Below are 13,142 nucleotides of genomic sequence, written 5' to 3'. Positions count from 1 at the left end.
GATGACATGCACAAATTAATGAATGATTGAATGATTGATATACTGTATATTGAAGTAGGCCTTTATGCCAATAAATAAGTTAAGCTAAAACAGCTACAGTAAACAGGACTCTTAGGCCTAGAGCTCCATGTCATTTCAATAACTTCGCTTCTCAAAGATGCCCTCTGGTGGTCAAACTAGCATTAACAACAACAATGGCTGACAGTAAAATAATATGACTTCATGCACTCCAGCTGCAAGCTGTGCTGTAGTATGACGCAACTTTTAAAGGAAGAACCACTGTACTATCGCCCAACAACAGAGTTTTTTTGTTATAGATGTTCAATGTCTACTATGATGGTAAAAGTTTATCTTGATTTTGTGTAACAGCACAAGAAATGCAGATGTGCTGAACTGCTAAAAAGTAATGTGTTTCAAGGCTGCTAGTGGTTAGCTAGTAGGGGTAAGCCAGCAGGGGTGTAAAAAAGACTATGCTAAAAGCCTACACACCGTATAAGTGATACATTTTTTGCTGATACAGAATAAAGAAATCACAGGATATGGTCAGATGATAAGTTGGTTTTATTCAGTGCCAATGAGGACTCGGTATGATGTGGGCCTTTACCGTCTTATGTGGACAGTGGCTCACTCCTGCTGTGTATTCACTCGTGTGTTATTCTCTTGACATCACTTTTCCAAACACTTTCCAACATGACGTGTCAAATTCGGATAAATGTAAATTTCTCCCAAAAAACAAATGTAAAGTGATATGTCATATTGAGAACTTTTAATAGGAAAGATGATCAGAATGTTTAACAGCAACCTATTTCTGCAATCTTCCCTTTAAGTGTCTGAAAGACCTAAGGCTCTATTCAAATTAGCCAACATCTGCATAGTGGTTGTTTGGGCAGCGTCGGAGGTGGAACTGTGTTAGAGCTGTCAAATCTACAAACGTCTCCTGGCCTTATACCTAACGCAGACATTGCCATTGGCTGCTCAGAGTCGCATTTAGAGTAATCCCATATAGCCTTGCTTACAAGTTCGAACACTGGAATATGAGATGTAAATCTACACCTTTATTAGGCTGATAGAAATTCTCATTATTTTGTTTAATGATTTTTTATTTGAGTGTCATTATTTCTATGTAGCCTACATTTTCTCTTTCTGAACTTCGAACGTGAGTGGGACAGGTCTGGCTTCATGACAATTATCAAGTGCAGCTGCTCACCAATTTGAAAACGCCAATTCAGTTCCACCTCCAACACCACCAAAACAGCTATTGTGGGTGTCGACTATTGCCAGTTAACGCGAGATCTGATTGATCTGCCTTACTCAACCTCTAAGATGTAAAGTGATTTTTAAATCAGTTAGTATGCTCAGTCGGTGATCTGCAACGGAGCAAAAGTGATGCTCTCAAACACACCCAAAGTGTTGTTGGAAGTTCGGGTTGTGTTCCCCTGCTCAGGTGTTGCGTTGCATCAACCAATGGTTGCATACCATATTGACTGTGCCGTCGGGCACCAGATTGCTACAACATATGATCTGGCATGAGTTAGCAATGTAGTCGGGCAGGAACGCACTTTAGCTCACCTTTGATGCAGGTGGGTGGGCTGTTGCTCCAGGAAAGATCCCATTGGCAAGTGATGATGTCAGAGCCACTGATGTCGTACCCCGGCTGGCACTGATAGGTCAACACACTTCCCCTCACGGGAGAGGTGTGGGAGAAGCTAATCCAGCCAAATTCGATTTGAGGGAGGGCAGGGCAGGTATCATTAGGCTCTACCTCTGGATGTGAAAGAAGTTGATGTCATTAAATGTAGGATAAACCAAGTGCTTGTTCAGGAGGATATAATGTTCATATTATATCTACAAAGTTATTAACATATTGCCTCACTGAATACACGGCAGGAAAATGTACATATTGTATTTGTGTGATGTTATGTATGGGCAATCAATGTTCTGCATATCATGTCCTTTATGTGTATGCAATGTCCTGTATGTAAAAGTCCTGTATGTGTACGTACCACGGTAGTGAATAAGGAACCCCTGGCTGAGAATAAAGGAGGAGTCGTGAGGGTCACTCTGGAACTGAATAGTGACCTCAGAACCACCTGACACGACCTGGAAACGCTCTCGTGACCCCATGTACTGGCCAATCACATGGGACATGAGGTCACGACCATCGAATATGGTGAGAACGTCGTTGTGGCGGATATTCAAACTTTGAGGGAGACAAAATACATGAAGAGAGGAAAATAACTTTCACTTTAATCACAATGTCACTTCAAATGGAATCATAAAATATATATTCTCACAATCATTGTACAATAAAAACTTCACTGGAAGCATCACATCATTTTTTTAATGTATGTCAGTCACAGTTGAAACGCACCCATTATAATCAATGAGACTTGCTACACCAGCCACGGAAGCAGCCATCAGTGAAGCGACGAAACGCAAGGTTCACATTGTTCAACCTTTGTTTTATGCTTTAAGTATATTCCTTACAAAACATGCACACACATATTTAATTTGAGTTCTATCTCCATGATATACCTCCGGTGTAGTGGTAAAAAAAAAAAAAAATATGCAAAGGGAGCGCTCATGTTATGCAGTGAGGTTTCTGAGGCAATGGGAAAATTCAAGGAGAGAAATTCCCTCTCCCAAATGCTCCAACCACAGCTTCAAAGACCAAAATAATGCCTTTTGGGAGTTGGAGAGGCCAAACTCACATCTGGATGTCCAGTTCGATGCGCTTCTCCTCATTACCATGGATCTGCCACACACAGTCCTGCCCCTTGGAGTAGCTCTGTGGCCAATCAGGGGACAGAACAGTGCTGGAGGGATCGGTCAACTCTCCCCCACACAAAGCTGAGAGAGAGTGGGAGTTAGGGCCGGAAGATAGAAAGCAAGATATGGAAGGGGGGGAGAAAAAGTTATTGTAACATTACTTGTATTATTATCTTTTTTTATTTTAGTGAATGAAAGGGGCTTTACAAACACATTATCATAATGAAATGGTAGTATTCAATAGTATTACCTTTACACACAGGCTCACTCTCATTCCAGTGTGGATCGCTTGGGTCCACACACTCAATGACCCCGGAGCCCTGCTCCATGACAAAGCCTGGGGAGCAGGAGAAGATGACCGTGGTGCCCAACGGAAAGGTAATGTCACTGCTGCTGAAATTCCCATGGGGCAAGTAGGGCTCATAACAGTGTTCCCCGTCAAAGGCTGAGAGATAGCGAGAGAGATAAAATAGTGTGCACATGTGAATATGAGGAGAGAAAGAGAGAGAAGTAGGATAAAGCATAATATAAGATGAACTAAAGTAGGGCTGACCCCATTTAGTCGACTGGTCGATTATTTGGTCTATAGACTGTTGGTCGACCAAGATGTATTTTTTTATGGTGCACAAGACACCTGTTTGATTCCCGCCTGTATCATTGGACTAATCCATTGCGGAGGCCACGGCAATGGCACAGTCCATCACTTTAAGACATGTGATACTGAAATTGTATATTGTTATATTATGTAAAAAAGAATAGTGCAACACTAATAAAGCAAATATTACTAGTGTATTAAGCTATGTGCATAATAGCAAAATTAACCAGCATATTTGGATTGAGAACAATGCGGCAGAGGCAGCAGCAGCAGAGACGAGGAAACAGCCTTGCACTATTCAGAAGGGGGTGGTCGGGTAATGTAATTATGTGCACAAACACAAAACATCATATCTGTAATTTTTGTCTCATCCGAATCTGCCATGTCAGTACATGGCAGTAGAGTCATTTCAGCCAGAATAACTTACTGCTTTTTGGCAAACTCCAAGGTCCTCTGATTAATACCAGTCTCTGTGTTTTGAGAGAATCGACATCCTTGTGTTTTGAGAGAAATATCTGAGTTTGACAGGTGTTGCTCACGGTTTGAGCAAGAAAACAATGACTGATTCAATAAATTGAACGAAGTGCTGCGCATAGTCTAGTATTACCATCGAAAAAGTATTCAGACCCCTTGACTTTTTCCACATTTTGTAACGTTACAGCTTTATTCTAAAATGTATTTAAGCATTTTATCCCCCCTCATCAATCTACACACAATACCTCATAATGACGAAGCAAGAACAGGTTTTTGCTAATTTATTAAAATAAAAAAAGAAGTATTAAATGTACATAAGTATTCAGACCCTTTCCTCAGTACTTTGTTGAAGCACCTTTGGCAGCGATTACAGCCTAAAGTCTTCTTGGGTATAATGCTACAAGATTGGCATACCTGTATTTGGGGAGTTTCTCCCATTCTTCTCTGCAGATCCTTTCAAGCTCTGTCAGGTTGGATGGGGAGCGTCGCAACACAGCTATTTTCTCTCAAGGACATTCAGAGACTTGTCCCGAAGTCACTCCTGCGTTGCCTTGGCTGTGTGATTAGGGTTGTTGTCCTCTTGGAAGGTAAACCTTTGCACCAGTCTGAGGTCCTGAGCACTCTGGAGCGGGTTTTCATCAAGGATCTCTCTGTACTTTGCTCTGCTCATCTTTGCCTCGACCCTGCCTAGTCTCCCAGTCCCTGCCACTGAAAAACAACAAAACAGCATGATGCTGCCACCACCATGCTTCACCGCAGGGATGGTGCCAGGTTTCCTCCAGACGTGACGCATGGCATTCAGGCCAAAGAGTTTAAGCTTGTTTCTCAGTCTGAGAGTCCTTGAGGTGCTTTTGGCAAACTCCAAGCGGGCTGTCATGGGCCTTTTACTGAGGAGTGCCCTCCGTCTGGTCACTCAAAAATAAAGGCTTGATTGGTGGAGTGCTGCAGAGATGAAAGGTTCTCCAATCTCCACAGAGGAACTCTGGAGCTCTGTCAGAGTGACCATCAGTTCTTGGTTACCTCCCTGACCAAGGCCCTTCTCCCCGATTGCTCAGTTTGGCTGGGTGGCCAGCTCTAGGAAAAGTTTTGGTGGTTCCAAACTTCTTTCATTTCAGAATGATGGAGAAAACTGTGTTCTTGGGGAACTTCAATGCTGCAGAAATGTTTTGGTACCCTTCCCCAGATCTGTGCCTCGACACAATCCTGTCTCGGAGCTCTACGGACAATTCCTTTGGACTCTTGGCTTGGTTTTTGCTCTGACATGCACGGTCAACTGTGGGACCTTATATAGACAGGTGTGTGCCTTTCCAAATCATGTCCAATCAATTGAATTTACTTCAGGTGGACTCCAGTCAAGCTGTAGAAACATCTCAAGGATGATCAGCGGAAACAGGATGCATGTGATGTCAATTTCAAGTCTCATAGGAAAGGGTCTGAAAACTTATGTAAGTAAGGTATTTCAGTTTTTTTTATAAATCAGCAAAAATGTCTGAAAACCTGTTTTCGCTTTGTCATTATGGGGTATTGTGTGTAGAGTGATGAATAAAAAAATTATTGTATCCATTTTAAAATAAGGAAAAAGAAAAGGAGTCTGAATAGTTTCCGAATGCACTGTGTGAAGGGCCTACATGCATCAACTTTCAATGAATGCTTTTGTTCATATGTTTTGTGCGTATGAATTGAATATTGCCAAATGCGTCTGTAAAAAATATTGTGCCTATTTAATTTAACCCTTCCTGTTAATAGCAGCATACAACTGACAACAAAGTTCACTTTCGCATTCCATAGCCTTAAAATGTATCTCAAGTGCACTGTTTAGCTCACATCTGAAGGCTGGGGGGCATTTAGGACGTCTACTGCGGATCCTATTATTATGATCACACTTCCTCAACTCAAATATTATGGCGACACTATACCAAAGATGGATTTGTATGGTTTAGAAACTTGGGAACCAAGCTCGAGTTATCAGTGAAGCCCTGTTATTGCCTGGACTTGTTGAAATATCTTCACGCCTACAAAGAAACCTCCAGGCTTCCATCATAACTGTCAATTTACTTGAAAAAAAGAAAGAACTACAGGGGGAAGTTTGGACAAAAACTATACCCGTCCGAATCGTCCTCTGGAATAACGGACATTCTGGTGTAACAATTACATAACCAATGTAATTGGTTAGTAATACTGGTCCAATGCGAATAGGGTTTGTATTTATTATGGATCCCCATTATCTGCTTACTGTCACGAATCCTCCCGGTGGTGCTGCTCATTTCGTTCACCAGCTCCGGAGGTCTACGTCACCGGCCTTGTAGGCGTCACTGAACTGGATTCATTACCACCAACCCCGGACTGTCTTGTCTCAATATGCACACCTAGTTCCCATTCCCCCTGATTAGTATGTGTATATACAGTATGTGCCCTCTGTTCCCCATTGTTCTTGTCGGTTTTGTTGTTACCATGTCCATTGGTCGTGTGAGTACCTGTGCTATTATAGCGGCTTCCATTTTGCACTTGTTTTACGGGTCTCGTCCCGTGTATTATTTAGTGGTAAACACGTCGCTCTTTTGTTTGGGTGGAGAAAATAAAAACCCCTATTACGCATACCTGCACCTGCCTCCAATCATTATACAACGTGACACTGGCAAGGCAGCAGCTACTCTTCCTGGGGTCCGGCAAAATTAAGGCAGTTACAACATTTTAGAAACATTACAATACATTCATTACAGAATTTACAACACACTAAGTGTGTGCCCTCAGGCCCATACTCCATTACTACATATCTACAACGCAAAATCCATTTGTACATGTATGTGTATAGTGCATATGTTATCGTGTGTGTGCCTATGTTTGTGTTACTTCACAGTCCCAACTGTTCCATAACGTGTATTTTTACCTGCTTTTTAAATCTGCTTGCATCAGTTACCTGATGTGGAATAGAGTTCCATGTAGTCATGGCTCTATGTAGTACTGTGCGCCTCCCATAGTCTGTTCTGGACTTGGGGACTGTGACGAGACCTCTGGTGGCATGTCTTGTGGGGTATGCATGGGTGTTCGAGCTGTGTGCTAGTATTTTAAACAGACAGCTCTGTACCTTCAGCATGTCAACACCTCTTACAAAAACAAGTAATGAGGAAGTCAATCTCTCTTCCACTTTGAGCCATGAGAGATTGACATGCATAACAATAATGTTAGCTCTCTGTGTACTTTTAAGGGCCAGCCTTGCTGCCCTGTTCTGGGCCAACTGCAATTTTCCCAAGTCCCTCTTTGTCGCACCTGACCACACGACTGAACAGTAGTCCAGATGCGACAAAACCAGAGCCTGTAGGACCTGCCTTGTTGATAGTGTTGTTAAGAAGGCAGAGCAGTGCTTTATTATGGACAGACTTCTCCCCATCTTAGCTACTGTTGTATCAATATGTTTTGACCATGACAGCCTAATCGTCTACGAAAATTGAGGAGAGCGCAAACCCCAACTTAATTAGATCTATAATCAATGGCCTAACTGTTAATTGTGCCTGGCTTTATAAATCAACCATATATATCTACAGAGGACAGATCTTGCTTCTGTTTGAGTGTTTGTTTAATAGCCTACTGATTCTGTGAGCACCAAGCCTCATGCAATGGCACAATGTCGGATAAAGCAGATTTGGCTGTTTTTAATCTTTGCTATGCTGTAATAAAGGCTTTACAATTGTTTTTTCGTTAGAACAGACTGGCATTACCTAATTCTTTAGGGTTGTTTACACTGTTCCAAACAGGCAGAAAAAATTATATTGTAATCTAACACATAATATGCACACATCTCTTGCTCCTATACCCTCCTTTTTCTTGATCTCCTTCTTATGGTTATTATTACCATTATTATTATGATCATCATTATAATAATAAGTCATGTCGTTAGCATTAGTAGGTCTTGTATAACCACCATTGAACTGTAGGCATAAGAGGGTGTCCTGTTTAGTCTTAATACCGTAACTTACTTAGGCCTACATTTCAATATATAGGCTACTGAATCAATCATTCATTCGTTCATGCCATCACACTATGCGAGACATTTATGCTTTGAAATGCAATCAAGCATTTTAGTTTTAAAATGAAATAACAAAGGGAGATTCGAATAATTTGCCTAAACAACAAATAAACTGCAATTCAACAATGCATGCAACAATTTCTTGTCTGCTGTAATAAAGGCTTTATATGATTTATTTTGTGTTAGAACAGACTCTCTGGTACAGTTATTTATTTAGTGTTGTTTACACAGTTCCAAATGGCCAGAAAAAATAATAATATTGTAATTTAACAGCAGCTGTTTGGCACACATAATACTCATGCAACGCTTGTTCCTATACCCTCCTTTATCTTGATCTCCAGTAGTTTCCACAGCTAAGTCAAATGTCTTCCACAGATCTGACTTCCCCTTTCCCTCTTGAGCAACCAGTAAACATTCGCCCGTCTCGCATTTTTCACGTCTTCCTCATCCATTTTGCTGTTGACATTACTGTGTTTGGAGTTTGTTATAACACATGTATTGATGTGATTATGATAAGCTATAGGTCAGGCCCTATTGGTTATATGCATGCGATGAGAGCGAGACAACGTGCGCCAGTCACACAGGCATTCGCTGTCCTTTTTTTAACACAGTCTGACCTTTCTTGAGTCATTTGTGTGTCTTAATTATTTAATCAAACAGTATGCTTAACTTCTTTGTGGTAGGGGGCAGTATTTTGACATCCGGATGAAAAGCGTGCCCAAAGTAAACTGCCTGTTACTCAGGCCCAGAAGCTAGGATATGCATATAATTGGTAGATGTGGATAGATACCACTCTAAAGTTTCCATAACTGTTAAAATAATGTCTGTGAGTATACCAGAACTGATTTGGCAGGCAAAAACCTGAGAAAAATCCATCCAGGAAGTAGGATAAAAAAAAATGTTTCTATTGAATGCCTTTACAGTATCCATTGACTTAGGACTCAAATTGCACTTCCTATGCCTTCCACTAGATGTCAACAGTCTTTAGAAATTGTTTCAGGCTTGTATTCTGAAAAATGAGAGCGTAAGACCAGTCTGAATGAGTGGACACTACAGTGGCCTAGAGATTTTTCATGCACGAGCCGAAAGCGCGCCTTTCTTGTTTACCTTTTATATTGACGACGTTACTGTCCGGTTGAAATATTATAAATTATTTAGGCTAAAAACAACCTTAGGATTGATTATAAACATCATTTGACATGTTTCTATGAACTTTACGGATACTATTTGGACTTTTCGTCTGCCTGTTGTGACTGCGTTTGAGCCTGTGGATTACTGAACAAAATGCACGAACAAAACTGAGGTTTTTGGATATAAAGAGAGACTTTATCGAACAAAATGAACATTTATTGAGTAAATTAATGTCTTCAGAGTGCAACCATATGAAGATCAAAGGTAAGTGATACATTTTATCTCTATTTCTGACTTGTGTAACTCTTCTACTTGGCTGGTTACTGTTTGTAATGATTTGACTGCTGGGTGTTGTTCTCAGATAATCGCATGGTATGCTTTCGCCGTAAAGCCTTTTTGAAATCTGACACCGTGGTTGGATTAACAAGAAGTTAATCTTTAAACCTATGTATAACACTTGTATGTTTGAGGAATTTTTATAATGAGTATTTCTGTTTTTGAATTTGGTGCTCTGCAATTTCACTGGATGTTGGCCAGGTGGGACGCTAGCGTTTATTTTGACAGGGACAGCCCTAAATTAAAGCAAGCAGCAGTGACTGTACTGCACAGTCAATTAACAATTAAGAGTGAGAAAGACACAAGAGAAACTGTGTACTGATGCTGGGAGCATTGTAAGGTCTCACCTTCATAGCGCAGAGCTAGCAGTAACGGGATGAAAGAGGAGTCGGCCGTGAGTTCCAGGTAGAGTATGGAGCCCTCACTCACGATGCCACGCTCTGGAACATCGTCCAGGTCTGAGTCAAAGAGCAGCGGAGCAATGGAGTTGTTTCCGCTTCGCACAATCAGTCTGACAAAGAGGGAGAACAAAGGATGGAGGGGAAGAAAGAAAGAAGAGTAGAGAGGCGGAAATCAAATCAAACTTCATTGGTCACATTCTTACTTACAAGCCCTTAACTGACAGTGCAGCTCAAGAAGAGTTAAGAAAATATTTACCAAGTAGACTAAAATAAAAAGTAATAATTAAAAAGTAACACAATAAGAATAACAATAATGAGGTTATGTACAGGGGGCACCGATACCGAGTCAGTGTGCAGGAGTACAGGTTAGTTGAGGACATTTGTACATGTAGGTGGGGGTGAAATGACTATGCATAGATAATAAACAGCGAGTAGCAGCAGTGTACAAAAGGGAGGGGGAGCGTCAATGTAAATTGTCCGGTGGCGATTTTACTAATTGTTCAGCAGTCTTATGGCTTGGGTGTAGAAGCTGTTGAGGAGCCTCTTGGTCCTAGAAGTGGTGCTCCGGTACCGCTTGCCATGTGGTAGCAGAGAAAACAGTCTATAAATGGGGTGACTGGAGTCTGACAATTTTATGGGCTTTCCTCTGACACAGCCTATTATATAGGACCTGGATGGCAGGAAGCTTGGCCCCAGTGATGTACTGGGCCATTCACATTACCCTCTTTAGAGCCTTACTGTCAGATGCCAAGCAGTTGCCATACTAGGCGGTGATGCAACCGGTCAGGATGCTCTTGATGGTGCAGCTGTAGAACCTTTTGACCAAGGCCCTCAGTCTCCTGAGGGGGAAAGGTGTTGTCTTGCCCTCTTCACAACTGTCTTGGTATGTTTGGACGATGATAGTTCCTTGGTGATGTGGACAGCAACGAACTTGAAACTCTCGACCCACTCCACTACAGCCACGTCAATGTTAATGGGGCCTGTTCGGCCCGCCTATTCCTGTAGTCCACGATCAGCTCCTTTCTCTTGCTCACATTGAGGGAGAGGTTGTTGTCCTGGCACCACACTGCCAGTTCTCTGACCTCCTCCCTATAGGCCGTCTCATCGTTGTCGGTGATCAGGCCTACCACCGTTGTGTCATCGGCAAACTTAATGATGGTATTGGAGTTGTGTTTGGCCACGCAGTCGTGGGTGAACAGGGAGTACAGGAGGGGACTAAGCACACACCCCTGAGGTGCCCCAGTGTTAAGGATCAGCGTGGCAGACATGTTGTTGCCTACTCTTACCACCTGGGGGCGGCACGTCAGGAAGTCTATGATCCAGTTGCAGAGGGAGGTGTTTATTCCCAGAGTCCATAGCTTAGTGAGCTTCGTGTGCACTATGGTGTTGAACGCTGAGCTGTAGTCAATGAACAGCATTCTCACTTCAGTGTTGCTTGCCTTGAAGCGAGCATAAAAGACACTTAGCTCATCTGGTATGCTCACATCACTGGGCAGCTCGCATCTGGGTTTCCCTTTGTAGTCCGTAATAGTTTTCAAGCCCTGCCACATCCGACGAGCATCAGAGCCGGTGTAGTAGGATTCAATCTTAATCCTGTATTGACGCTTTGCTTGCTTAATGGTTCATCTGAGGGCATGGCAGGATTTCTTATAGTGTTCGGATTAGTCTCCTGCTCCTTGAAAGTGGCAGCTCTAGCCTTTAGCTCAATGTGGATGTTGCCTGTAATCCATGGCTTCTGGTTGGGATATGTATGTACAGTCACTGTGGGGACGACGTCGTCGATGCACGTATTGATGAAGCCGATGACTGAGGTGGTGTACTCCTCAATGCTATTGGATGAATCCCGGAACATATTCCAGTCTGTAATAGCAAAACAGTCCTGTAGTGTAGCATTCGCGTCATCTGACCACATCCGTATTGAGCGAGTCACTGGTACTTCCTGCTTTAGTTTTTGCTTGTAAGCAGGAATCAGGAGGATAGAATTATGGTCAGATTTGCCAAATGGAGGGCGGGGGAGAGCTTTGTATGCAGGTGGGGAGAAAGGGGGTGCAGAGGGAGGAAGAATAGTGGGTAGGAAGGAAGGATGGATGGTAGAAAGGAAGGAAAGATGAAAGGAAGGAAAGAAGGGAGAAAAGAAGGGTGAAAGGAGAGAGGTTATTCCTTCAAGATGTTTAACCATGGTATTTGTATTTTATTTTATTATGGATTCCCATTAGCTGCTACCAAGGCCGTTACTCTACTACCACATATCTACAACAGAAAATCCAGGTGTACGCGTGTATGTTGTGCGTATGTATCATGTGTGTGTGTGAATGCATGTGTCTGTGCCTGTGTGAGTGTCTCTTCACAGTCCCCGCTGTTCCATAAGGTGTATACCTATCTGTTTTTAAATCAGATTTTAGTGCTTGCATGAGTTACTTGATGTGGAATAGAGTTCCATATGATCATGGCACTATGTAGTACTGTGCTCCTCCCATAGTCTCAAATAAAGTCAAATCAAATTTATTTGTCACACGCTCCAAATACAAGAGTGAAATGCTTGCTTACAAGCACTAACCAACAATGCAGTTTAAAATGTATATATTAATATTTTTTTAACACCACCCCAAAAAATTATGAGAAGAAAAAGAAATCAAAGTAACAAATAATTAAGAGCAGCAGTAAAATAACAATAGCGAGGCTATATACTGGGGGTACCGGTACAGAGTCAATGTGCGGGGACACCGGTTAGTCGAGGTAATTGAGGTAATATGTACATGTAAGTAGGGTTAGGTAGGGTCTATTTTCCTTAATTTCCGCCTGTCTGACCTGCCCAATGTAAACTGCCTGTTACTCAGGCTCAGAAGCTCGGATATGCATATAATTGGTAGAATTGGATAAAGAACACCCTGAAGGTTCTAATACTGTTAAAATAATGTCTGTGAGTATAACAGAATTGTTATGGCAGGTGAAAATCCATCTGGAATTTTTATTTTGGAGGACACAGTCCTTTTCAATGGATGCCTATGGGATATACAAATAAATAGCCCCCATATTGCAGTACCTATGGGTTCCACTAGATGTCAACAGTCTTCATACAAGGTTTCAGGCTTGTTTCTTGAAAAACGAACAAGTAGTTGTAGTTTATCCAAGGTGTCCCTCATTAGGAAAGTAGTCTTGTGGCGCGTGTGAATGAGGGCGTGCTCTTCATTATTTATCTTCCCTATTGAACATACTAATCTCTGTATTAAATATTATTGTTTATTTCGATATTAGAGTACCTGAGGATTAATTAGAAACATCGTTTGACTTGTTTAGATGAACTTTACCGGTAACTTTTTGGATTCCTTTGTATGCATGTTGAACGAGTGGATTACTGAAATCAATGGTGCCAACTAAACAGACTTTATTGGATATAAAGAAGGACTTTATC

The 13,142-nt window shown here is 41.9% G+C and overlaps 1 protein-coding gene across 4 annotated transcripts in view; it reads right to left on the bottom strand.

Annotated features, from left to right (window-relative positions):
- LOC115192100 (seizure protein 6 homolog) overlaps window positions 1-13,142 on the bottom strand; it is a 124,051-nt gene that overhangs the window by 30,156 nt on the left and 80,753 nt on the right. For all 4 annotated transcript variants that reach the window (XM_029750229.1, XM_029750230.1, XM_029750231.1 and 1 more), the window contains exons 9-13: window positions 9,677-9,840; window positions 3,020-3,214; window positions 2,712-2,850; window positions 2,004-2,200; window positions 1,570-1,764 (exon numbers count right to left, since the gene is read on the bottom strand). In XM_029750229.1, coding sequence (XP_029606089.1) covers window positions 1,570-1,764; window positions 2,004-2,200; window positions 2,712-2,850; window positions 3,020-3,214; window positions 9,677-9,840 — 890 coding nt within the window. The remainder of the gene's footprint in view (window positions 1-1,569; window positions 1,765-2,003; window positions 2,201-2,711; window positions 2,851-3,019; window positions 3,215-9,676; window positions 9,841-13,142) is intronic.

The sequence above is a fragment of the Salmo trutta genome, chromosome 4 (assembly GCF_901001165.1).
Source record: "Salmo trutta chromosome 4, fSalTru1.1, whole genome shotgun sequence".
Classification (NCBI taxonomy): domain Eukaryota; kingdom Metazoa; phylum Chordata; class Actinopteri; order Salmoniformes; family Salmonidae; genus Salmo; species Salmo trutta.
This window is presented reverse-complemented; position numbering and strand designations above follow the sequence as displayed.